Source organism: Alternaria atra, assembly GCF_907166805.1.
Source record: "Alternaria atra isolate CS162 genome assembly, contig: 23, whole genome shotgun sequence".
NCBI lineage: Eukaryota > Fungi > Ascomycota > Dothideomycetes > Pleosporales > Pleosporaceae > Alternaria > Alternaria atra.
In genome coordinates this window covers 2,035,080-2,061,094 of record NW_025091321.1, presented here as the reverse complement: position 1 = coordinate 2,061,094, position 26,015 = coordinate 2,035,080, and the positions used below count along the sequence as shown (strand labels likewise).

Here is a 26,015-nt window from a genome sequence, read left to right as displayed (position 1 = left end):
CGGGCGTATTGACTTTGTTTTTTTGGTACGGGTGGTGGTACTGGAAGGGCGATAGGCGGGCGCCACGGGCGAAGTGATGATGCGTAGCTTTTGTGGTCTTGATGATTTCCCTGTGTTCGTAACTGAAACGTGCCTTCGGGGACGTAGTTGAACTTGCTCGAGAGACCTATGAAGCTAGGGTCAGATGCCGTTGTTGATACTATTGATGCTTCCACTATCATGGAGTGCTCTTGAGTCTTATATCAAGATAGCTTGATAACCCATCTCCTCCTCTTTAACGGAGACCGATCACAGCCACCCCACGGCTTATGCTATAGACAGAACCACATAGACTTACAGATACTTCGGAGGGAATGAGCCATCAGGGCGCCCGAAGGCATCTCCGTGCGAACCATAATGTGCCAACATGGTGATGACGAACAAAGTTAGAAGTGTGGTAAGGCGAGAAGTCAAATCAGCTTGCGGATTAGGTTGCTCTTTCGTAAGCTTTGGTTTCCCCTTTGTGTAAGTAAACGCGACACCAGAGGCCAAATGTTCGGATATAGCAGTCCAAGATTGCTGAGGTGGATTCGTAGGATGGCGAGGCGAAGTCAATCCCAGTGCGGTGGCACCCCACACGACTTATCGGTATAGGGCTGACCACGAATAGTGTCCGTGTGGGCACCGGAAAATGAAGTAATTAGGTTGCGGCACGGGTGAATCAAGAGGCCTAATCTTGCTGTATGTTGTGAGAAAATCGAGGCGGTGAAATGATAGTCTAAGGGAAGAAGCAGGAAGCACGACGGGAGAGAATGTTAGATCCGTGTCATTCCTCCCGTCTTATGGCGATGCAGGGCGACTGCCCTAGACCCCGATCCAACTTTGATTGAACTGTAGCATCTCTTTCATTTGTCGTTGTCATGGCTTGGCAAGGCAGAAAGCTAGAATAGTCCAGTGCGTACATACAGGTTGGTATTCTGATTTTTGTGTACCGGGATATATGATGGACATGGTTCACCGATTAACACACATGCGGGTAGGTCGATGGGCCGCTGTGTGACTGGATGTGCATGCGTGTCTTGCTCGCGTACTTTCGTTCCGCGGTGTAAGGAATTAACCCCTGTTTAGCTGCATGACATGGGCTGGAGCCTGGGGATCGACCTGGACTATTGTACTCGGCTTTGTTGTTTCGAAATGCTTTACGCTTTTCCGGTCGGCTCTCGATCACGGCCCACCAGTTGCACGCTCAACGCACTTGAGATGATAGCGTGACTGGGCGACAAGCGCCATCCAAATCGAGCTTCCAAAGAGATCGCATTTGAACATCGCTTGACCGCCCGTCTCGAGGTAGGTTAGCTGTCATCAAACGCCCAATTTGCGTCCTTTCGTCCATCTCTGCTGCTTGCTGTAAGTGGGTCAATTAACCCCCAACCCGGTGGATTTTGACCGGCTCGCAAATGCCGTGAGATGATTGATGCTGTAACCGCTCAACTCAAAGTCATGCACAACTTAGTGCTGCCGGGCGTAACGGGGCGTAACTGAAGCTTGAACGTTACGGAAGGATTCTCGCTAAGGCGGCCAGTGGAAAGCGACCAGCCTCCTCCTGCAGCCCTGTAGTCTCCACGCGGTTGGGGGCGGACCCCAGTGTAACCCAATGCCGACCAATTGAGCGCATTCCAAAGCCGTTAGCCACATCATGTCAGATTACGCCCGGCGCTCAGACCGCTAGAACATCCCTAGCGAGCCAAAATGTAGCTTGGCAGGTGAGCCTCAATAAGTGCCATTCAATCCATGCATGCTTGTCTCACCATAAATGATGCTACCCATAGTCGGTCTGCTGCCTGCAGGCGTAGTTTAACACCTAGTAGAGTCGTCCGGACAAGAACGGTTTTCGGATCCGAAGAGCAAAATATATCGCCCGTAATGGGACCCATTCCAAGACTACCTAATACTCATTACAGAATGCGACTACCAAGCCGAGCATGCGGGTCGGTAAGAAGAAAGTAATCTACGACTCATAGCTCATCTTCCAAGAACTTGTAAGCAAATCGGAAGTCTGCTTTCCTTCGGTTCATCCTAGGATACGGTTAGCCCTGTATGACGTGCAGAAATAGCACGGCGTGGCGTGACTTATAATACGACAGCCCTACGTGAGGCTGGTGGTCAGAATTGGGTGCTTACCATGTGGACTCGTAATCGAAGAATCTGTAGGTCCCCTGTTCGTAGTCTTCTGTTATCGCTTTTGGTTCCTCGTGTCGTTGGAACCATGTTTGATACTGCTTGTGGAATCTCCAACTCTGCGACTTGAGTGCTTTCGCTGCCAGGTACTGCTGGTATGTGCCTTGACGATAGTAGAAGGCATAGAAGAGGGCATCAGTCTCGATCCGGGAGTATAAGCGAGGGTCATCGAAAATTGGCAACGGCTCTTGCGGGTAGTGCGCGGGCGTAAACGGATAGGGATTCTGGGGACGGTAGTGGCGGGGCGCCTCAGTGTCGGCAGAGTCAGGCGCAGTAGCCATGGATGCTGCTAGCAGACGCTCATCTGGAGGTTTTGTTGCAGAGACGGATATATCATTCTTGGTCGCCTCGAATGAATCCAGGAGATCCTGTAGGCTCGAGGGTAGGTGATATACTGACTCCTCTTCCTCATCTTCAGCATGAGAGTCACCATTCGTTAGCGGCGGCGTGGCAGCCGAGGACTCCTCTTCATCTACAGGTTCGGGGGCTGGTGTTCTTCTGCTAGACTTTGAAGCATCTTCAGACGATGTAGCCCGCGAAAGCGTCTCCTTCTCCACAGCAGGCGCAGCGGGTATAGTTGCGGCAGGAGCCGGCGATGCTTGTGCGGATTCGGCTGGCTGTGTGCGTGAGGCTGGTTGGGAGTGTGTTACTGCTGGAGAACTCGTAGCACTTGCCCGTGCGCCACCTGGAGTCAGGCCTGACTGTGCCGCGGCAGCTCCCGGTGGTGGTGGCAAAGGGGCAATGCCCACTCCATTCTTATCACTCGCAGCTGCAGCGGCGGCGGCCGAGGCGTACTTCAAGGGTTCACCCGGCGTCCGTGTCGGTATCGGCGCAGGCTTCATCGCGTTGGCCGTGGTATTTGAGACACCAGGTAAGGGTGTGTGTAGCGTTGCTAGTGCTGGCAATGGCGACTTCATTTGTGTCGATGGCCGTCTTGCTCCTTGTTGTACTGCTTCTGTCGCCTTCGGCTTTGGTGCTGGCGGTCGTATTTCTGACTCGTGTGTATCGTCTGCCACCGACTGCGATTCGTGTGATGACACCTGGTCGAGGTTCTCGCCCAAGCCGAAGATGGCTTCCTCCTCCTGCAGGTTGAAGTCGTCGTACATTGTATCGTCGTCGGCGAAATCGGGATCCTGATTACTTTCCACGTAGTATTTAATCCCGTCCTCGATGCCTTTGACCTGGTCCGTTTCTACGTTGCCGTTCTCGAGCGCTCGGTGCAGCAGATCCAGCTTGGACTGATGCCATTTATTTCTCTCGACCGACTCTTCCAGCTCTGCTATTCGCTCTGCCTTGGAGTTGTCCCCCTTCTTCACCTTCTTTACGTTGGCATGCAGTGTCTCGATCTCGGCCTCGATGGTCTCTATTTGTCGCTCCAGCTCCTCGTTCATGTTTTGCAGGAACTCGACCATCTCCATCTTCTCCTTGTCCTTGGGGTCGATCTTTGATGCTAATTGCAACCCTTCCTTGGAGTATGCTTTCGTCTTCATCTCCTTTTCGACGGCCTTGAAGCGCTCCATTTGCTGTCACATGTCAGTATCCCATCATGCCAGGACGCGGCGGGCATCCTACTGTCTCGATAAGCTTCCGGTGGTCCAACAAAGGCTTCTTGTCCTTGATCTCGGACATGGCGGCCCATGTCTTGATCTGGTCCCGCGACCGCTGCAGCTTCTTAATCTCCTTCTTCAGCTGGTCTTCGAGCTTCTCCTTCTGTGAAGGGTTGCCCGTTTGCATTATCTTCTCATATATATTCTCGAACGTCGCGACGCCTTCGGCGACTTTCTTGAAGCATTTGTCGATCTCTTGCTGGAGTTTCCGTGCGGCCATGGTGTGGGTAGAGCCTCGTCGTGAGGGCTTTCGCGATGGTTACGGCAATGTTTGCGTCGGTACTAATGCCAGCCGCCGTCTGACAGTCGAATCGCGCGAGTGAGGGCGTTCGACGGCAATAATGTGGGATTGTTTGTCGTGGGCTAAATGCGGAGGTTGAGGTATCGCATAGGTAACGCGAAGCCACAGGGCTGGCCTAGCGTAATTGCCAAGAGTGCGGCCACTAGCCACCAATCGCCCCACGCGTCCATGTTTCACCTACGCGTGCCACCGTCTCTCAGCCTCGTCTCACAATTCTCGGATGTTTGGAATCCCATGCGTGACGTCGTTGCGCGTGTTGACATATCACAGTGAGGCTATCACGCATTGAGTGGCTCCAGGTTCCTCACCACAGCATTGTTGCTACCCCGCCATCATGAGGAGTACTGACCCCGCCACTATGCACTCGTAACCACGACCACACTAATCATATCTAGCGGTGCTGCAGAGGGTCAAGTCGGCATCAGTCACGGTCGATGGCCAATTGATATCTTCAATTGGCAAGGGATTGCTGGTCCTTGCTGCCATCTCCAAAGATGACACTGAGAAGGATGTCGAGGCCATGGCTAGTAAGATACTAAAGGCCAAGCTCTGGGATGATGAGTCCAAAGACCCGCCAAGCAGTGTATGCTGCCAAACTTCTCTCTTTTGGTTGGAGACTGATTTATAAAGTGGAAATGCGGCGTGACTGATATCCATGGCGAAGTTTTGTGTGGTATGTTTGAAACACTGAGAGTCTCCTAGCTGCCTGTGACGGTGCTTATGGCAGTGCTTTTGCTGTAGAAAAGGTTATGCTAATAACCTCAAGTCTCCCAATTCACGCTACTAGCTTCTATGAAAAAAGGAAGGCCTAGTTTCCACCAATCCGCAAACGGCGACAAAGCCAAGACACTATACCAAGCCTTCTACAACAAGGTCGGAGCTCTGTACGAGCCCGACAAGGTCAAAGACGGCTTGTTCGCAGCCATGATGGATGTTGCTTTGGTTAATGACGGGCCGGTAGGTTTAGATTACACCTGCCTAGACGGCGAGGTACAACTTCAGCATCACGTTTTCTGAGTATGTGCCGCAATTGCCTATGAATGCTAATGGATGAGATCAGGTCACTATTCAAATCGACACCAACCCCCCGAAGACGGATGATTCAACTCCAGCTAGCTCGGATTCGAACGCAAGCAAACAGCATACAGTCGACGTCAATGACCGCAAGTACCATGTGTAGTCTACATTTGGACATCATACTGACTCACATCCAACTCTTAGTCGTCAACAACATGACAAAGATCACGCAAGAATTTCAGATACCTGTGGAACGCCTTGAGTAGATTTCAATTTGACCAGCACGCGCTACATTCACGATCACTTACTCTCATCAACAAAATGATCTGTCACACCACACCACAAGCACACATGCATCATCTCATATCGTCACCGACATAGAAGACACGAAGATTGAAATGGATGCTTCCCGCCCTAGTTGGGAGCTAATCATTTGCTGCAGATTACCTTCTTCGAAATTGATTGGCAATCCTACCATTGTGTTTTCTGTCTGGACACACATGCTCCGGAGCAGCCGCAATACACACCGCTAGGCAGATACAAAAATCGGCCACGCATGTTGCCCCGCATACATATTCGATTCTGCCATGCATAGAAAGATCCTGCTTACGTCAGAAATGCGGACTGGACGGCTAGGATGTGATTCCACCCCGGAGATAAGGCCTAGCACTCTCCCGATGCACTACGCTGCGTTAACCGACATGCAGTTGGCTTGCACCTTGCATACGCCCGACAGTGCGGTAATTAAATGATTCCGCGAATGATGACACGACCCGCCGTTCGATTAAGCACCTGCGCCAGCTCTGGTGGGTATTGCGAGTGTTGTCAACTCACGCATAGATTGGAGAATTGCGTCCCAATGACAGTTCCAAGGGAGGACATACGACGATCCGTTACCATTTCCGTCTGAAGTCGTTGTACAGCCTTCCAGACCAAAGGGTTTAGCGGTGCCAATAATACGATGACTGTCACTATTCTCTTGATTCGGGCATGGACACAGTTTCCGTAAAGTTAGACCCCTCCGACCGAACGCCACGCGTCTGAACTACGATGCTTCTAAATTGAAACCGGGTCTCAATAGTGTTGTTGGGCGGTTATCATCCATGAGAGTGCATGCAACACTCAGGATCGCCGGAAACATATCCTTCCTCAACCCGCTCGCATCGTCGCTGACGGTTGTGGCAACGTATGACTAGATCGTGAGCAGTACGGTCGTCGTTTTCACTCATGAGATTAGTCGTGGCGACGATGCAACAAACTCTTGTCTTACGCCTCGGCGGCTACAAGCTTATTCTGCACATGAAGCTCTATCGTGTGCAGCAAGAGTGTTGGTTCTAGGAATAATCCTGGCTTAGTACGCGTCCATAACAGCGGGTTGCCTGACCTTGTACTTCCGGTAAAGAGATGGCAACATCTATTCTTGCACCGACGTTGTAATGATCTCAATCCACCATACTCATACCGCTCTTTGATAGACTGGATTATAGTATTCCCAGTGTCCTACGCTTTCCCCTCTCTTCCGCTGTCTTCAGGGCTTGGTCCGCAGACCTCTCCATGTTTCTATCATGTTCAGTCGGCAGCCGGCCCTTTCCCGCGCACTTCTCGTTGAACAACACTGCGATCGATCTTCAGGGTTGACAAAGATATGGGATGCTATGACATACGCGACCAATTTGTGTTTGTACCGGCGTTATTCCTTCCCCTTAGGCGGCTCCTAGGCGGAAATGGAGGCTGGCGTACTCAGGCCGACTAAAGGTGTCCCATAGACCACGGCAGTATTGCTTGGTTATGGTGGAGTGAAGAGTTTCGCAGTATCTGTTCGCAAATGTTCGACATGTCCAAACTGTATTTCCGGTCCTCAAAGATGGCCTCAGATAACTCCTGCTTTCTAGACACTCCTGGCGCGTCCGCAAACTGTTCACTCCCAGTCAAGCCCCATGTGGATTGGCACACCCTGACCACAAATCTATCCGAAGGTCCTCCATTCTCCTGGGAGCTGCGCATTCGCTCGAACTTCGTCTCAGATCCAGAGCCTTAGGTAGACTGCCAATTAATGCAAGGCAATGGCATCTCTTCCACTAGTACGGAAACTTTAGTAGGTATTCAGTAACATTGATTCGCGGCAAACTTCAGAGTTCTTGTGGGTGTGCGCGAAGACTCTTATATACAACCGCTCAGAGTTGTATGCTTGATGCGGCAGCATGCTGCTGGATTACCTTTTTCCAGATTCGGGTCGTAGGTGCGGGGCTTAGTCTATCACACTGCATATCGCGGCAGATGCGAACCGATTTCACGTGCTGACTAAACACCAACATCAGAAGTCATCCCGAGAATCAACAAAAAGGACAACAGTGAATCTGGTCTCTTTCTATTCGAGTCCCTGAGCGCGCATTGTGGAATACCACTACTTTCCAGCAGATTTTCCGGTATCTTCTTCATTGGCTTAGCCCTCTTCCGGTGGACTACAGTGAATGCACACTCACCATCGTCGACTTCGACTTCCTCGATCTTCTCATCCTCTGTCCCTCCATAAACCAATACTTTCTCCTGCCCCTGTTCCTGCACCACCTCCTTCTCCGCCAACCCCTTAACCCCGACCTCCTCCTCAAACCAACTCTCGATAAACATAACTTCCTCCTCTTCCAGATCCTCACAAACCGTACATGACATTACTCGATCCTTGCTATGCTCTTCATCCTCGTCTTCAGGCCACGACCAGAAATACTTGCAATACCAGCAAGCGAAGCCTGAGCAGTGGGGATTGTCGCGTGGAATAACGTTCGCATCAGCGCATTCTGCATCGCACGCGGGTAGGTTGCATGTTTGACATGAGCCGTCGGTGGAGATTATGGTGCCGGGGATGTTGAGGTGGGTACAGGAGCGGACCCAGCCGCGTAAGGGGGTGATAGACTTTGAGGTGTTAGTGTCGTGTCTTTGCGAACAAGTTGAGAAGTCATAACAGCAGAGGTAGATATGGGAGACACGCGCGTCTTTTATGGTCGCCACAGCTTGCCTGATGATGAAGAGTTGCGTTCGTTGTTCGGATAGGCTCTCGAACTCTAGTATCTCTTTCCCTTTCGTATGGTTCGTATGAGAAAAGTCGGTATAATCAGGCTAGATACATACTGCTGATTATGTCCATATTTTCAACTGATACTTTCGTGTTGTCAGTTCCAGTTTTAGTCCGGATTAGGAGCGGAGGGCACTGCCAGTACTTTAATGTGTTTGCGAGATACGCGGTTGTCAGCATGAAATGACTACAAGCATGTTGAAGGACAGTGACTGCACTAGGTGAGTCTTGCACGTATATTTGCTCTCCTCGTCAAGAGAACTAGAGTACGATCATGAAGTGTCGGGCTCTTATTGCGCAGTATACATTTCCCGTCCGTTATCTGTTTCACATTCTATCATACTCATTCCATCGTTGCACCGACCCACAACCATCAATATAAACACACCTACTAGTAAGCTCCTCTGGCCCTTCTCCTACTCCAGCGAGAACCCAAACCAACCCGTATTCAGAGAAAGAAATCTTCGTCTGCCCCGGTATCGCCCAAAACGCCGCCTTGTACGCCGTATGACACACTGTCAAAGCAGCACGTATGGAGAGATCAAAGAAACAAGGTTGGATCTGTCGTCGAAGCTCCCAATACAACGCTCCTGGCTCTACCGCCTCTCCAGCTTCGTTGTGCAGATGTGGACATCCGGCGTGTTATCATTCTACAACTCGTATGAAGTATATTGAGCTGACCTTTGGCGACTTCCGTTTCCCTGTCCTGCGAAAAGGCAGCATTTGTGAAATCGATCCTTCTGACGCATGTTTCAATGTCCAGGTTACGACAAAGGGAGACGCGAATTGCAACGGTTGGGTGTGTTTCTGCTGTGAAACATACACTTCCTGGCCTCTTGAAGGCGATGATGGTTTTGCCTCTTTGGTCTGTGGAAATTGCGGGAGTTTGGAGGAGAAGGAAGTTGTATTCATAAAGAAAGTGCCGGATTTGTCAAACTTGATATCATGACCGGAAAATATGAACACTGGGCATGACGGTAGAAACAAGGACGCAGATGATGCCAAGGGCTGGACGACAGTGAGACGTAGAGATGTCAAGCAAGGGGCTAAAGGATAATTGGTCTTGTTCAGCATGGGTACACATCGGTATGGATATGCGTTCTTGGTATTGTTCTCGTTTAGCGTGGAGTCGCAAGAATTGTGCCTACTCTTGGTCAGGTTAGTCTCGTGTCTGTATAGATACTCAACAGAATGTGCATATGACAAGAAAGTTCTAGCCTGATAGTGATTTATTCATAGTTCAATCAATCGTTAAATTGTCAGATGATGGTTTGTGCTGAGGAATTCTTGCTGCCTGGAAGCCACAAAGTCAGGGGTACTCTTAACGGCTACGGGGCTTAGTCCTTGCTAAAATCTCGATCGCGTCTTTGCATAGTGATGAGAGTAATGATACATAGCAGCGCGGGTCCGTCTACAAAGACATCCTATAGTTCCTAAGTGTTGCCGATGACGCAAAGATGTTCAGCCACCCGGCCATCAGTGGTAGTCGCGCCGAAAACCGCGACAGCATTTGCCCACGTATGATTGGGCAAAAGAACAATACGAAGTACGCGAGGTCCAGGGCATTTTGTAAACTGCGACTTTGCGCGGGGTCAAGGGCAGTCAGTCCACGCAGGCTGCTGACATCGGCGGCTCATGAAACCCGAGGACCGGCCGTTAGTCCCACCCGAGACGCAGCTTGCACTCGGTCTCGTCGTATCGGCAAGTACTTTTGCAGTCATGCAGGCACACCGCAATGGAAAGTTATGCGTCAAACCCGACCGTCGCCGTTGTCAGCTCTAGGCAGACATGTTTACTCCGAAGTCTATTCGTATATGTAGTGCGTTTCTTGCTCTCAGCGCCGCCTTCTTCGGATAAACTCAACGCGAAGAACGGTGACTGCTACCATCTGCTTCCCATTCATCTCATCCCCACAATATCCTACCGTTGCAACTGACGAACGGATTGTTTGTGCTTTCGGTGCGTTTCCAGTCTGTCTTTCACGTGTCGGTGTTGCGCAATCATCCCGTCGTATTGCCCGTACTTAAAACCCCCCCGGACGAAACGAGCCGCACGCGTCATTCCAATTTTGGGGCAATATCCACCCAGCCGAGAAGCTTAGATCGCGCATTTCACCCCATCAAGCCTAGTGGCATCTAGCTCGGACGACGGCTTGGCCTTGCACTAGGTGTACAAGGATCTCTAATCTTCTAGGCCCGTGAGTGGCGCGGTGGAGGATCCTCAAAGGAATTGCAGGGCAAATTGTCCCTTTCCTTTGCGACATCTCCCTAGGACTTCTTGGAGGCACTTCGACTGCTGCGCGCCAAGTATCAGCAACGACAAGACACGCTCATCGCCTTGAGCAATGGACAACGAGGACTCAGCGACGTCGACGGGAACGGCCATCTCCGCGGCTATTGACGAGAAGCATGAGTTGCATACGGAAAAGGAGGCCAGGCCTCCCACGGCTGGTCTCAGTGATCAAGAGAAGGACATTATCGACAGGCAATTGACAGCGCCTAACCTTACAGTTGGGTACTTCTCACTGTTTCGATATGCTACAGCAAAAGACAAGCTCATCATGGTCGTGGCGCTGATCGCCAGTATTGCGGCTGGAGCTGTTATGCCCCTCATGACTGTAAGTTGCGATCTGAACACATCGATCTACCGTGATTAATTCTGGAATCTAGCTTGTATACGGCAACTTTGCTGGAAGCTTTACCAGCTTCTCAGTCAGCGCAGTCGCTGCTGCCAAGTTCCAGGATCAGATCAACCAGTATACCTTGTACTTTGTATACCTTGGAGTTGGATCGTTTGTCACTTCGTATATTAGTATTCTGGGATTCTCATACACTGGAGAGCGCATTACACGGAGCATCCGGGAGCTGTACCTACGTGCCATTTTCAGACAGAATATCGCCTTCTTCGACTTCCTCGGATCCGGTGAAATTACCACTCGCATCAGCTCCGACATGAACTTGGTGCAAGATGGTATTGGTCAGAAGATTGGTCTCTTCGTGACCGGTGTCTCCATGTTCGTAACTGCCATCATTATCGGTTTTATACGATCGTGGAAGCTTTCCCTGATCATGCTGGCGGCGACATTGGCACTCATTATGATGATGGGTATCAACGGTACCTTGATGAAGAAAGCTCAGACACTATCTATCGACGAGTACGCCACAGCTGCTTCCCTTGCTGAGGAAGTTTTATCTTCAGCTCGCAACGTTGCTGCATTCGGCACCCAGAAGCGACTCGAGGCGAAATACAAAGCTTTTGTGGACCGCGCAACGACATTTGACTTCAAGGCAAAGTTTTGGCTATCCATGATGATTGCCGGCATGATGGGTGTGCTGAACCTTCAGTACGGTCTTGCATTCTGGCAAGGAAAAAGATTTCTTGACAATGGGGAACTTGGCGTTTCCAACATTCTCACAGTAGTCATGGCACTCATGATCGCTGGTTTTTCCATTGGACAGAACCTACCGCACATTCAGGCTTTCGGCGGGGCCACTGCAGCTGCTACGAAAGTTTTTAACACGATCGAACGAAACTCTCCTATCGACCCGGAAACAGATGAAGGTATTGTACCAGACGACTTTGTTGGCAACATTGAGTTCAGGAACTTGAAACATGTATACCCATCTCGACCAGACACTACAGTGCTATCAGACTTCAACTTGGATGTTCCATCGGGCAAGATGATCGCGCTTGTCGGTGCATCTGGATCTGGAAAGTCGACGATCGTTGGACTGCTGGAGCGCTTCTACCTCCCGATGGAGGGCCAAATTTTCCTAGACGGCAGAGATATTGCAACATTGAACCTGCGCTGGTTGAGGCAACATATGGCTATCGTGAGCCAAGAACCCGTTTTGTTCAGTACGACAATATACGAGAGCATTTTGCATGGTTTGGTCAATACGGAGTACGCAGACGTATCGGATGACAAGAAGATGGAGCTCATCGAGAAGGCTGCCAAGATTGCTAATGCTCACGACTTCATTATGGATCTCCCGGAAAAGTATCAGACCAAGGTGGGAGAGCGAGGAGGCTTGTTGTCAGGTGGACAAAAGCAACGTGTTGCAATCGCTCGTGCTATCGTATCGGATCCCAAGATCCTTCTACTAGATGAAGCTACTGCAGCCCTCGATACCCGATCCGAAAGCGCAGTCCAGGAGGCTCTTGACCGCGCATCGCAAGGACGTACTACAATCGTTATCGCCCACCGACTCTCCACTATCAAGAAAGCTGACAACATCGTGGTCATGGCGTTGGGCCGAATTGTCGAGCAGGGTACCCACCAGGAACTTATCGATCGCAAAGCTGTATACGCAAGTTTAGTACAAGCTCAAGAACTCACCTCTAAGATCAGCCCTGCCAACAGGATGACACTTCTAGACGACCCTGATCGTAAAACGGAAGGCATTGCCGACGAAGAGAAGCTTGCTTTGATGCGAACTACCACATCCGCCCCTTCAGAGTTCTTTGCAAAGAAGAACGAGAAAGACAAAGAATACGGTACTTGGGAGTTGATCAAATTTGCATGGGAAATGAACAGGGGCGAGCACAGTACCATGACTTTGGGACTAGTGTTCAGTTTTCTCGCTGGCTGCAACCCTGCAATCCAAGCCATCTTCCTGGGTAACTCCATCAACTCGCTCCTATCTCCTGGAACATCTCTCGGTGGACTAAAGATAAGCTTCTGGTGTGGTATGTTCCTCATGCTTGGAATTGTCATTGGATTCTTCTACTACGTCCAGGGCATGACGCTATCGAAAGGATCCGCCAGGCTCGTTGGCAGCGTACGAACGCGTGCTTTTGGGGCTATGCTTCGTCAAGACATGGAGTTTTTTGACGGAGACACCGTAACTTCTGGCGCGCTCAGCAACTTCCTTTCGTCGGAGGCGAATCGTCTTGCTGGTCTCAGTGGCTCTACTCTCGGAACGATTGTCAGCGCTGCCTCTTCCATCCTTGTCGCCTTCATCGTTGGATGCTCTTTCGGTTGGAAGCTGGCGCTTGTGTGCTCAGCAACCATCCCACTTGTTATTGGTTGCGGTTACTTCCGCTTCTACGCCCTTACTCGCATGGAGAAACGAACCAAAGAGACGTCTGATGCCGCCAGTTTTGCCTGTGAGGCAGCCTCATCTATCCGTACCGTGGCTTCGCTTTCGCTAGAGAAGCATCTTTTGTCCACCTACCATGTGAAACTTGTGGACCAGGGCAAGGGCTACTTCAAGTTCACAAACGTGTCAGCGGTGCTCTTTGCGACATCTCAGGGCCTCAGCATGTTCATTTTCGCTCTTGTCTTCTGGTACGGAGGACGTCTATTGTTCAACCAGGAGTATACTGTCTTGCAGTTCTTTGTGGTCTACTCTTCCATCATCAACGGTGCTCAGTCGGCTGGTGCAATCTTCTCTTTTGCTCCCGATATGGGCGAAGCGAGGGACGCGGCCAAGCTTCTCAAGTCTTTCCTGAACCGCATTCCCAAGATCGATCACTGGTCGCCTGAGGGTATCAAGATTGACAGGTTAAGTGGCAAAGTCGAGCTACAAGATGTGCGTTTCACGTACCCCGGAAGACCCGATCACCGTGTCTTGCGCGGTGTCAGTCTTTCTGCCGAACCTGGTCAATTCATCGCCCTTGTTGGCGCCTCCGGCAGTGGCAAGTCAACGGTTATGCAACTGCTCGAAAGATTCTACGACCCAACAAGTGGTGGCGTGCTCGTCGACGACGTGGACTTGAAAGACTACAACCTCCAAGACTACCGATCGCAACTAGCAATCGTCAGTCAAGAAACAACTCTCTATACCGGCACAATCCGCGAAAACATCCTCGCCGACAAGGAAGACTTGGGTGATGAGGCGGTGATACAAGCGTGCAAAGATGCCAACATCTACGACTTTATAACATCATTACCTGATGGTTTCAACACGCTAGTGGGTGCAAAGGGTGCTCTCCTATCTGGTGGCCAGGTATGTTCCCCCACTCTTACTCTTTCTTCATGTTTACTAACATCACTTTCAGCGTCAACGCATAGCAATTGCACGTGCCCTCCTCCGCGACCCCAAGGTCTTACTTCTCGACGAAGCCACATCAGCCCTCGACTCCACATCCGAACGCGTTGTACAAGACGCCCTTGACTCCGCAGCACAAGGACGCACCACGATTGCCATCGCGCATCGTCTGAGTACCATTCAACACGCTGACGTGATCTACGTCTTTGACCAAGGCAAGATCGTGGAGAAGGGCAGACATGAAGATTTGGTGAGCAAGAAGGGGGTTTACTTTGAGCTGGCGAAGTTGCAGGCTATCGGAGCTCCGCAATAATATTCACATAAGCGGGAGCTCTTTGCATAGATGGAGTTTGGATATATACTTGTAATCATTTTCTTAGATCATTAGGCTGGGAACTATATAGATCTCTTGGCATATAAAATGCCTATTCCTCTGCCTATGGTAGAGAATGCTCAACAGCTAATGTTTTTGTATCTTCGCTCTCATGCCTAGTTGGAATTTGTGGGGTGTCCCATCTAACACGTGAACGCGCGTCGCGGTCTTCAAATCGGAACGCGCGACTTCCAGCAGCAGTTCACTATCGCATCTGCAACTTATACTGTGTGCCACTATGACCATACCGAACATGCAGTACCAGTTATGTTTAGATGCACAGGCATGCCAAGCATGGCTCGAACCTAGTGACGCTTTCAGGCGTCCACGCCTGGTTTCCACAACCACCACCAGCGAGTCACGATGACTCCTCTTCTCTCTCGCAGCAGTGTATCTTTAGCTGCGAGGTAGCCATATTTTACACTCTTGAGAACCCCCTATCGACATATTGTGACTTCGTAAACGCCATTCTATAGCGCCAGACCGCCAGAATGCGCAACCCCAATGGCTGCCGCGTACTGCTCCTCCTCCTACCAGCCCTTCTCCTCCTCGCAATCGCCGCCTTGACCAATATCCTCGAAAGCATATCGAAGGATTCATTTGAAGACAGTCTCGATCGCAACATGCGCAGCGGCGCTCGTCAAGTCGTCTTATCGCGCCCCGGCGGCACTGCCTCGAACGACACTACCGTAATCATAGACATGAACAATGGGCCCATATACGCCATACTGGGGTTGTGCATACTAGGATATGGAATCGGCTTGCTCAGCGCGGCTGGGATATGGCAGTTGAGGCGAACAGAGGGTACGGCAGCACATGAGAGGAAATGGACTTGGGTTGTCCTCATCGCCAATATCTTAATGGTGGGCGCGAGTCTGGGTGTCTTTGGATATGCAAGCTCAGTTCAAAGTAGTGATAAGAGCTGGCAGAACTACGAAGACGTTGGACAGGAGGACCAGGAGCATACAAGAGAAACGTGGGCATGTCAGATCAGCCAATTCTACCCTGATCGAGATTGGGCTGGTACTGCTTGTGGGACTACAAAAGCGATGAGGTTCTTGTTGATACCCATGGCTGTGGCGGCTCTGTCTGTATTCATCAGTCTGTGGGTCCTCATACGGGCGAGAGGAGGTGTGAAATGGATGTTTGGTGGGAAGGGGAGGTATGCTGGGTTTGCAAATGCTTATGAGATGCGACCACCTGGCCCACCGTCGCCTTATAATGGTCCACCCGGGCAACAATGGGTTCAACAGCCTTGGCCGGCACAGCCTGGACAGCAATGGGCAGGACAGCCTGTGCAACAGCAGTGGGCACCGCAACCTTATCAACAATGGGCACCGCAACCTTATCAGCAATGGGGTCCGCAGCCTGTACAGCAATGGGGTCCTCAACCTGTCGTTCAGCAGCCATATACTCAGGTGCAGAAATCAGATGCTACTGTGGAGCGGCGTCCGGTCTTTGGATGAGACCGCAGCCAAAATACAGGATGTCTTTTCAAGCTTTACCGAAATATTCAGCAGCCTTTCCGTCCTTTTCTCTGTAAATGTGCGCATGGATCTTATTCAACGGTCTAGATTCGACTCCCCTTCACCATGAATTCCCCCAGAAGCGCAGAAGTGCATTCATCCGTCGCTGTCTTTGGAAAATACAACCTCTGAGACACCTCTGATCGCACAAAATCGCACAAAATCTCAGGTCAAGTTCCTGACCAACACCCGTCATGTCGACTGGCTCCTCTCACCGTACGGCGCCCTCAACAGGGACTCCTGACTCCACCGACAACACTTTCGACCGCTTTGATAACAGCGCCTCCAGCAGGCCTGCTCTCCCATACAACGTAGGCGCCACGTTTGTTGCTCATCGCCACGAATCACCCGTGCCTTTCGGTCATGGCTACAACGTTCCTTGGCCACCTTTCAAGACGGGCTATTTCAGACTACCGCAAATCAACTACTGCCTAGTTCGACAGCCAACTGAAGGACGTACACTAGATGATTCCTGCACGCTGACCATCACCGACATGATACGCACTGGATATTCACATGCCGCTCAAGTTGTTGAAGTCAACGGGAGTATGGTGGCGAAGATATACGACCCGCTATACGACGCTGGAGGTGACTGTTACAACAACAAGCGCGACGTTGTTGTACTAGCCGATGGAGACTACTCAAGGGAAGCTGCGGCGTACGAGGAGCTAGAGAAATGTTCTATAGCGCGTACATATACGCCCAAGTACTATGGCAGCTGGACGGTCGAAGTACCCACAACACTCAGCAACCAGACCTACATACGACATGTTCGTCTCATACTGATGGAACACATCACTGGTACCGTTATGAGCAACATTCAAACTCAGCTACTCTCCCGACGAACGCGCTCAGCGATCATGGAGAAAGTTTTAGTGGCCGAGTCTCACATCTACAACGCCGGTATATTGCACCGCGACATGTCACCCCGCAACGTCATGCTCGTGTCCCCGTCATCATATCCCTCCTTGGACGACCCAGATCTCCGCATTGTCATCATTGATTTCAACGTTTCTAATGTTGTCCGTCTTAGCGCCACCTCTTGCCACGGTGATCCAAATCCCGTAACTATTCAAAAGCAGTGGCCTAGTAAGGTTCTCAGCCCTGTGATAAGGTTCTGGAACGCGATGCAAGAGTTTGAGGCTAGGGATTGGGTAAACGATGAGTATGGGAAGATGAATGAGTGGCTGTGGGAGTGTTTTGGGGTTAGCGAAGACTATGTACCGCTTGTTAGGGACTGGGATGATAAGGAGGTGTGCCCGAGGATTGCTTTGCGTAGCGGGCTTGAAGATGATGATGAGGCGGAGGAGGAGGAGGAGGAGGAGGAGGAGGAGGAGGAAAATGGAGATGGGGTTCTCAGAAATATGGTGGAGAGTCCAGGTGCAGGTGGTAGGGATGATGATGAGGTCGTCTTCCAGGGCCGGGGCTGCAAGATTTCGGTAAGCTACTGATCTTCGCCTTCGTGCTCCGCTTCCGCGCACCATACTTCGTTCGGGATCACATTGTCATTTTTCGTAAGGCACAAGCTGTATCAGGAGTAATGAACGTTACAGATGAGTTATGGTCATGTCTCAATGTATTTGAGGTATCGTTACTTCTGGCTTACCGGCCGTCAGTTTGTCGGTGCTAGCGCACTCGCACTACAAATCACTTCCACTTTCTTCTTCCTCCTCTCCAACTTCACAGTCAAATTCGACACTACCGCAACATGTCAATCGTCAAACCTCAAATTGAGCAAGTCAACAATGACATGACAGCCATCAATGTCATGATCATCGGCCTTCGAACCATCCCAACGGACGATGTACCAGATAGCATGACTATCAAAATGATCGATACCAATGCCATTACTGTCCGTCGTCATCCACGATGTCATGGCGCTGAAATCGCACGCGAAGTTGATCAGGTATTTCAAGCGTGGTTTTCCAAGCGTCCATCACCGATACTGCGTTGGTACGGCCAGATGGTAGAGATTGCATGGGGCGAATAACGCCCTAGTAGACAAGGAGAGCCCGAGCCGTGGTTATGGGAGAACTATCACGACGATGATCACTATAGTCCTGTCATCTGGGGCCTATCCAGTCCTGATACCTGGCCAGAGTGCGCTGAGATTGAGAACCGTTCTGAGAGAAGTGTGAATTCGGGTCTGTGCCTAGACATGGTAGTTAAGATGGGCGAGGAAGGCGGTAGCAAGAGCGGGCTGGGATTTCTGATCAGGGCGCGCCTGCTGTGCAGTCGTTTTGAGTCTCACAGGGCGTTCATAAAGTTTTCGGTTCTTTGGGTTGCAATTAGATACCCAACGGTTGGTGTGACGCTTGGACAGTATAGAATCTTGTTATATACGTATCCCTGAAGGACGCTTAGGTAGTGTTCATACAATTGGATCACGATTCCATCGAACAGTGTCGTGATGAAACCCACGCAGTTTTGCCTGAATCGAATGTCCATATGGCCATCGCTACAAAAGGCATCCACGCCATCTCTTTCTTCCCCACTTATGCCTACTCACAACCCGTTTGGTTGAACTTGGCAATGGACGCCCCATCGGATCCAAAGGCCACAGCGCGGTCAATCCAGGCATCGATACTAGCAGGGGCTGGCTGTCGTACCCTGCTCAAGATGTACAGTGTACTCCAATTTTGCGTCTGCACAATCGCCCAATCGACGGCGTAATCTGGGCATTAATGTTAACAATGATACACTTCACCCAGGGGTCTCATTGCAACTTACCTTGCACAATGTAGTTGGGTCCAGGGCATTCCGCTGTCGAAGGCGTGCCAGGGAAGCTGACGACGAAAGCTCCGCCGGCGCCATAAGCAGAATCTACGGGCGTGGCGGTGCCGATAATGTCGATAGTTTGTGGGCCAACAGTCGCAGTGTTGACAACACGCACCGTGCCATTGTCCTGGATTTACTGTTAGAGATGCTGGCGAGGAAGTCGGAACGTCTCATAAACATACATTGAGTGAGTAGTTTGCGGTTACGCAGCGTGCGCCAGCGGTAGGACCGAATGGTGTACCGGCGACTTGATACCAGGTTCCAAGGTACGCTTCTAGGTTGAACTTGGAGTCTGGGACGGGGTAGAAGCAAGATCCGTCATACTGAGCGGCCGCGACGTTAGGCGTGGAAGTTGTCTCATTGGAGGCTTGACGGGGGTGGATGAAGCCTGAGGCGGCGGAGGATAGGGCGAGGACGGTACTTGCGACGCGCATCTTGAACAAGCTTACACAGTACGGAGATTAGAGATTAGGGTACAGGTAGGTAAAGGCGATAATAGTTCCTGCAATGAGGACGTCCTCTATCCTCTACTTGAACCAAAAATCCTGTGGCTGGTGTCGACAAAGCTGGTTGGTAGACGTCATTCTCAAGCCACTCTACAGTACTACGCACTCCCCCACAGTCCAGACTTGTATACATGCGTGCAATCAATCGCTGGTACCTTTCCCGGGCCGACAGAAAAAGTTCTGTACGCCCATCGGTAAACATGTGCTGCCAAGCACGCGGACTTTATCCCTCGGCTGAACTGTGGTTGCGGATGAGCCGGCTCTAATTGTTATTACGAGATGTCGCGGCTGTCTGCAACCGCAACTACTATTGAGTAATGAGGTTGGCGATGTGGATGCGAGAACTGGGGTAAGCGATGAGATGGCTGGTCGATGACGTGCGTGTTGGCTTGGCAGTAGAGCGACATCCGTCGCCGTCACTCTGTACCAAAGCGTCTCATCGCTGCCTCAGATCATATTGATGTAATTGAGAGAAGTATGTTGTTCTTTTTTTATCGCAAGGAACTGTCAGTAACTCCATATTCGTACCGTTCAACGGAACGTTGAAGATATCGCTGTCGGAAGGTTAGAGGTGCGACAGGTTTGATATTGCTGATGAGAGCCCTCCTACTTCGCATGTCATCTTGAAGGTAAAATAGTGTCCCAAAAAATGGGTATGTCTTTAACCGAGTAGCTATTCCATGATCCACTCATCGCGTCTACCTGTTTTGCAGATCATCCCTGGTTTTTGTAAGGCTAGAGAGACACTTAGATCATAATGGGCTGCTAGTTGGCTCACCCAATACCGCATTGCACGCTTCAAGCAGAAAGCCCAAGAACGTCACACGCATCGAATCCCTTGGAACAGCTGTGACCAGTATTCCTCCAGGCCCAGCTACCAGCCCAAACTTCAAAAGGACAAGATGATCGTAATCGCAAAGAGCAATGTACTAGGAGTTTAGAGCTTTTGCCTCGTCCACGTAACGTCGATCGATCACATCATCTTGAACGATACCACCCAGTGTGTTCGGGCTCAACCATTTCACGAGCATGACCATTCTCGGTGCGTGTGTCCTCGTGGAACTCTCGTAGTATAGCGTTACCCGAACATCGCCCAGGCAGCCGTTGCGTTGCGCAAGTTCGATAGGGTATCTCATTACGATGGCGTGGTCTAAGGGGCACTTGAGCCATATACGTGCGGCATTAAAAACCTCAACCGCGGTTTTGAGAGGCTTGGGAAGTATATCATCAGGCTCTGGCGGGGTTAGCAGTTTAGGATCCTGGTGAATGGGCGAATCGGGGTTTGTGTATTCGGCTTCGAGGAACTGGGTGGCGACCTCAACGTAGTCTACAGGCGCATCGGTTGGTGGGATAGATAACGTGCTTTGGGCTTTTCTGGAATCAAAGTACGGGTTATCGAACCTTATCAGCTTCTTGTCCTCGTGGTCAAGTGGGAAGCGATAGTCGTGCGCCATCGGGTGTGAAGTTATTTTCTTGACAAGAAGATATCGTACTCAGATCGTGGGTAAGCTTCGCATTACGTGGAGGAATGAAGTTCCTGATCAAGTCAGGTTGAATTAGGGGGCTGAATCGAAAGGGCGGGTAAGTTTACATGCAGTGACTAGCAGTCTAGGTGAGAGCATATCGAACACTACGCGCTAGCTATTGATTGTATCACTTCAGAGCATCTAGCGGAGAGACTGTGGCCATTCTGATATGCTCAGACCAGCACAGTTTGCAAAGAATAATATTCATTGCGGGCTGCTGGAAGTAGAGAGACAAGTGTGGAAAGACGGCGCAAGGAGTGTACGTCCGGATAGCTTGTGAGGTGAAGCGCAATAATGATGTTATGAGGAGTGATGAAACTGCTGTCAGACAACACCGATGCGCACAGCGCTTGACCCATGTGCGCCTGATGTGGCTCTGAAGCTCACATATACCCTAAGAATAACACAAGAAGATAAAACCAAGCAACCACTCTAAGCCTCCCTAGGAACGATGGTGACCTTGAAGTCCGTACCAGCCAGTGAGCTATCACCGCCAACCTTCACACTGCCGATACCAGAACCCACACCGTTGTGGCAGCCCTCCGAGCCTGACTTCTGGAGCATGTGAGCGAAGTAGCCGTAACAGTCTTCAACCTTCCAGAAAACACCCGCAGAGCTATCAGGCTGGGTAGCTGGGGTAACATCGACTAAAGACATAGTTAGTACTTTAAACGATGTGAAACAAAGAACAGGGCCTTACACTTGATATCCCAACCGCTAATACTGTTGCCATCGCTATCAACAACGTTGGCGTGCTGTGTGCTGCTCTTGGGGCCGTCGAGTGGGTAATCAAGAGTTGCCGTGCAGACAGTACCCTTGGCGATGCGGTCTTGATAGGCGCAAGGAGGCATCATAGCAGCGCAGGCGTTATCGAGGACGGTCTCAAGCTGGGGGCCACGCATGAAGCTGATCGACTTGTCGGAGGCGGCGTCGCATGTTGTTGTTGTGTCGGGCGCGGATTGCCAGCTATCATTTTCGCCGGTCTGGGGCGACTGTCGTTGGACGAGTGGTGCCGCGAGCGCCGTTGCTAAGAAAGTACTGACGAGGATGCCAGTGTACATGTTGGTTGATAGATCGGAGTTCAGAGTAAAAGTGTTGACGAGAGTTGCCGTAGCTGGATCTACACCGGCAATTGTATGGTTCGTAAATTGAGCGTCGGTGGGGTTATAGTAGAACTTGGGCAGATCAGTGAAGATGGATCTACACAACAAGTCTTCACAGATCAATGCGCTAAGCCGATGATTTGTTGTATCTTGTGAATAACCGCTTCTTGGAGAATGTGTCCATGAGGGCGGTCGATCTTCTATATTACCTTGTTCGATGTCATACGCTAAGAAATAGAGTTGCTAGTGATTACCGTCGGGTCGGGAGCATGACGGTGCAAAGTGTGGAGATACGAAATGAGGCATCCCTTTGTGGATGACGGATTGTTACAGATATCTCTTTGTTTCTGATCGGACCTCACTGGGTATCTTTCTTTTGAGAGCTTGACAGGGGAGTGGCCCTGAACAACGTATGCTTGAGAACAAGAAACAAGGACGCACAAATAGACCTGGGGTCTGTTGAAACAGCGGTAGAGTTGCTTGCATAGTTGTGTTCCCTTCCAATCAGTCATGGGGAAGTTTGTGAATCGAATCGGCCGGAGCGTGGGGTAATAATGTCTCTTCATCAAACGATCGGCAGATCTACCGTCCGTGCCATGAAGCATGTGCAATGTTACTAAGGATTTATCATTCTCGATAGTTCTCAACTGGACTCTTCGTTGAGAAGCAACAGCTTTTGCGCACACCGCGACTGACCCCTCGTCTCCCGTTCTCGTTGGAATGGGATATCCAGCGAGAAACGATCACCATCAACGTCATAGTGCTCGGGTGTCGGTAAGTAGTTGGGGAGATGCTTGTTCGGTGGTATTGATGAAACAACGAGGTGCTAGGCTGTCGTAGAGTCCCTCGAGAGTTCCGACCGAGGAACAATGAAGCTATGTCATCTGCCAAGGCTCTAGTCAACCCTTCATTTCCCCTGTCATGAGAGTAGGGGTTTCCAATACCATGACATTCTGCGCAAAAGGTGTTACTGCCTCTCAGTTCATCTTAAATGCGTCAGGCTTTAGACAACGGATGTGCGCTGCGACTTCTGCCAGAGCTGCACGATCAAAAATGTGCCATAGAGAAGTAGGCCTGCAGCATCCGACGAATAGGAAGCGCCTATGCAATAGCACCAACAACTGAACGACAGCTCACGAAGCCGTAGGGGTGCACAAAACTCCGTTGATCAACAAATACTTTTTCTGCATAGGCCCCTGCATCCGAAGCGTTGGAAAAAAAACGAATACGCACTATACGTTGGATGCTGTACAAGTCCACCTTGACCCACAAACATATCGGCATCGCTGTATCTTCCTCTAGCGCGGATGTATTATGCTCTTATTGACATACATGACCTGCAGTATCAAGCATGGAAGGCGTAAGCTTATGATACGTTGGCGTACTCTAGCCGTAAGCAGCATACTGCTTACAAGAATTATCTGCTGATTGGTGCGAGATGCGCTTGTGCGTGTACCGTTCAGCTTTATTCGTTCATGTGTAGACGCCGTAAGCAACGCTTATCGTATATCAGCCTGGAAAGCTACACTATACGTAGGCTTCAGTGAGTGTGAACCATTCGTCTTCAACCCAACACTCAGAGGCTCATTTGTCGTGTTGAATTTCGAACATGGTTAACACAGCAGAGACCAACCCATGGGCAGATACGCCCTTCACCCTCCTCAAGATTCCCGGTCAGTCGGGTGGTCCAGTATGCGCAAATTCTGGTGTCCTCAGCGTCGCCATAGAAATGGCCAATGTCCATAACGTCCTACTTCGCCCTCTGAATGCTATCTATCATCAAGCACCGTTTGTTCAACTCTCTAGCGATATTGCCGATTTTATGCTGTACGTCACCGCATGGGCAGATACGTTACATCACCATCATTCCCTCGAAGAGAGCTTGTTATTTCCGAGGGTAGAGAAGATCGCAAAGGAAGCGGGTATAGATGGTTGGGACGGTTTGATGGGAGGGAATGTGGAACAGCATCACGACTTTGAGCCCAAGGTAGCAGGGCTAGTGAAGTGGGCTGAAGAGGTCGTAGCCGGAGAGAGGACGTATGACGCCGCGGAACTGAAAAGACGAATCGATGATTTCGCACCTGTCCTCATACAGCATCTACATGATGAGATCGACACTTTGATCAAACTCGAAAAGTGCAATGGAGAGAAGGTCAAGCAGGCGATGAAAGAAACGGCTGATGAAGGAGCAAAGACGGCTGATCCGGTGCGTACCCCGATATCTTTGCTGACTACTCGCTATTGCATAGCAGCGCTAACACTTTACGAATTCAGAATCTTGTCATCCCATTGGTACTCGGAAGTATCGACAGAGGCTATCCAGGTAGCGAGAGCTTCCCGCCCCTCCCCTTCTTCATCCCGTACCTAAATGCGTATTGGTTTACGCGAAAGCACAAAGGGACCTGGCGGTTCAACCCAAGTGATCATTGGGGTAATCCGAGGCCGCTGCAGTTCTTACCATAGATTGCAGTACTGAACATATTCTCATCTAGACACATATGTGAAGTGCGTTCCCGTAGCCTTACTGCAAGCAAACAAAAAATCTTTCACATTCATTCCACAGCCTCGCTCTCCGCACAAGTGAAGAGCGACTTTACTCATTGATTCAGCTTGTGCATATGATTGACAGACTTCTCAAAACTGCCATTAAACACTACAAGGACGCATAGTGGGAGCTGACAATACAGTGAGCTGGTTGGCGAGTGGGTACTGAGGGTTATGTATGTCTTTCACCTTCTTGAGATACCCGCGGGTTCAAATCTCCGACAGGTCGTTGTCGTTGCTCCCTCTTAGGAGGGCGGCCTGGTAGAGAAGCGAGTAAGTGAGTGTTTAGGATGGATAGTGGGAGTCGTGCATTTCTGAGTAGTGTTTTTTATGTCCATATCCTTTCCTTCGTTTCCTTTTGCTCTATTCCTATTCACGTTGTGTGTAGTGAATATGGTAGACACGCAGCGTTATAATTCTGTAATTAATAAATCCTTGTTCAAGCTACAGTTCTTGCTCACTTGCGCCTCCTTCTTTAGCACTTCCCACAGATTGAAAACGAGATGCCCGTTCTATCTTAGCAACCTAAGCATCGTTCTTTGTCATCTTTCTAGCTGCGATTCACTGTGACCTTTAGAAGTGAAAGTGAAAGTGAGTGCAATGTTTCCACTACCTGTGTATCAACAACTTCTTCCAGTCGCATTTGACACACCCCAAACCCCTCCAACATGCCTTTAGCACTTCCCGATCTCAAGTCACGCTCGGTGCTCGTCATCGCCATGTCACCCAAAAGCCTTGCTGAGCTCACAGCATCTTATGAGAAGCCACTAACTGTCGCCAACACCACGACGATAGAAGAGGGCATTACAATGTTTGATACAGATGCGCGGAAGAAACTTGATACCACTTTCAGCCTTGTTCCATCCGTGATTGTGCGCAAGCCTGACATTAACTACAACTACTTCAGTCAGCACCAAACGAAGATATCGTCTGTTCCGGTGGACCTGCAGCTATCGTGGCATCCCGAGAGCTAGGGTGAGGTATCTGTTTGCGACCTGTTCATTATGGATGATTAGAAGCTGATTATTGAGTGATAGATGGCGAGGGAAGGGTTTATCGCAAAACAGGAAGATCAAGATATGGACAACCCCGTGCGGAATGTGGTACTACGGTCTCGACGACCAACACTCCTTCTCCCGCCATCACAGGGTCACACGCCACAACCTCGTTCCTATGGCCTACGCGATGGCTAACAATTTCCTAACGAACATTTGTCCTCCTGAGATCCGCCAGTTCGTTCTCGCCTTTGTCGACGCATTGATGAGCGATCTGGCCGATACAGGTAATCTCAAGACGCCAAGCTTCAAGGCCCAAGAAAAGTTTCTCAAAATCTGGAAAGACGAAGGATCCTTTGACCTTCTATGGTTCAGCCGCGCAAAAGTTATGGCAGGCAAGTTGATGCGGAAAGTAGCGACGCAGTTACTGCCTCCAGAGCTGTAGCGAACAGTTGATCT

The 26,015-nt window shown here is 50.4% G+C and overlaps 10 protein-coding genes across 10 annotated transcripts; 6 read left to right on the top strand and 4 right to left on the bottom strand.

The window, feature by feature from the left end:
- Positions 1-1,994: 1,994 nt before the first annotated feature.
- ALTATR162_LOCUS4289 (uncharacterized protein) lies at positions 1,995-4,044 on the bottom strand (the record flags this gene model as incomplete). The annotated part of the gene is made up of 3 exons (XM_043311899.1): positions 1,995-2,055; positions 2,161-3,740; positions 3,790-4,044. The coding sequence occupies 3 exons, from the start codon at positions 4,042-4,044 to the stop codon at positions 1,995-1,997; spliced, it is 1,896 nt and encodes a 631-aa protein (XP_043167834.1).
- A 415-nt stretch (positions 4,045-4,459) lies between these two features.
- On the top strand, positions 4,460-5,408 carry ALTATR162_LOCUS4288 (uncharacterized protein; the record flags this gene model as incomplete). The annotated part of the gene is made up of 6 exons (XM_043311898.1): positions 4,460-4,466; positions 4,521-4,708; positions 4,756-4,798; positions 4,892-5,082; positions 5,186-5,288; positions 5,347-5,408. The coding sequence occupies 6 exons, from the start codon at positions 4,460-4,462 to the stop codon at positions 5,406-5,408; spliced, it is 594 nt and encodes a 197-aa protein (XP_043167833.1).
- Positions 5,409-10,556: 5,148 nt separating this feature from the next.
- ALTATR162_LOCUS4287 (uncharacterized protein) lies at positions 10,557-14,518 on the top strand (the record flags this gene model as incomplete). Its single annotated transcript, XM_043311897.1, has 3 exons — positions 10,557-10,829; positions 10,882-14,163; positions 14,216-14,518. 3 exons carry the CDS (start codon positions 10,557-10,559, stop codon positions 14,516-14,518), a joined length of 3,858 nt encoding a protein of 1,285 aa, XP_043167832.1.
- Positions 14,519-15,069: 551 nt separating this feature from the next.
- On the top strand, positions 15,070-16,044 carry ALTATR162_LOCUS4286 (uncharacterized protein; the record flags this gene model as incomplete). Its single annotated transcript, XM_043311896.1, has 1 exon — positions 15,070-16,044. The coding sequence occupies one exon, from the start codon at positions 15,070-15,072 to the stop codon at positions 16,042-16,044; it is 975 nt and encodes a 324-aa protein (XP_043167831.1).
- Positions 16,045-16,298: 254 nt separating this feature from the next.
- Positions 16,299-17,555, top strand: ALTATR162_LOCUS4285 (uncharacterized protein; the record flags this gene model as incomplete). The annotated part of the gene is made up of 1 exon (XM_043311895.1): positions 16,299-17,555. One exon carries the CDS (start codon positions 16,299-16,301, stop codon positions 17,553-17,555), a length of 1,257 nt encoding a protein of 418 aa, XP_043167830.1.
- Positions 17,556-18,605: 1,050 nt separating this feature from the next.
- Positions 18,606-19,316, bottom strand: ALTATR162_LOCUS4284 (uncharacterized protein; the record flags this gene model as incomplete). Its single annotated transcript, XM_043311894.1, has 3 exons — positions 18,606-18,778; positions 18,835-19,009; positions 19,065-19,316. 3 exons carry the CDS (start codon positions 19,314-19,316, stop codon positions 18,606-18,608), a joined length of 600 nt encoding a protein of 199 aa, XP_043167829.1.
- A 1,001-nt stretch (positions 19,317-20,317) lies between these two features.
- On the bottom strand, positions 20,318-20,842 carry ALTATR162_LOCUS4283 (uncharacterized protein; the record flags this gene model as incomplete). Its single annotated transcript, XM_043311893.1, has 1 exon — positions 20,318-20,842. One exon carries the CDS (start codon positions 20,840-20,842, stop codon positions 20,318-20,320), a length of 525 nt encoding a protein of 174 aa, XP_043167828.1.
- Positions 20,843-21,346: 504 nt separating this feature from the next.
- On the bottom strand, positions 21,347-22,201 carry ALTATR162_LOCUS4282 (uncharacterized protein; the record flags this gene model as incomplete). Its single annotated transcript, XM_043311892.1, has 3 exons — positions 21,347-21,561; positions 21,615-22,114; positions 22,179-22,201. The coding sequence occupies 3 exons, from the start codon at positions 22,199-22,201 to the stop codon at positions 21,347-21,349; spliced, it is 738 nt and encodes a 245-aa protein (XP_043167827.1).
- Positions 22,202-23,626: 1,425 nt separating this feature from the next.
- ALTATR162_LOCUS4281 (uncharacterized protein) lies at positions 23,627-24,385 on the top strand (the record flags this gene model as incomplete). Its single annotated transcript, XM_043311891.1, has 1 exon — positions 23,627-24,385. The coding sequence occupies one exon, from the start codon at positions 23,627-23,629 to the stop codon at positions 24,383-24,385; it is 759 nt and encodes a 252-aa protein (XP_043167826.1).
- An 844-nt stretch (positions 24,386-25,229) lies between these two features.
- On the top strand, positions 25,230-26,001 carry ALTATR162_LOCUS4280 (uncharacterized protein; the record flags this gene model as incomplete). Its single annotated transcript, XM_043311890.1, has 3 exons — positions 25,230-25,418; positions 25,469-25,536; positions 25,599-26,001. 3 exons carry the CDS (start codon positions 25,230-25,232, stop codon positions 25,999-26,001), a joined length of 660 nt encoding a protein of 219 aa, XP_043167825.1.
- Between the last annotated feature and the right edge of the window lie 14 nt (positions 26,002-26,015).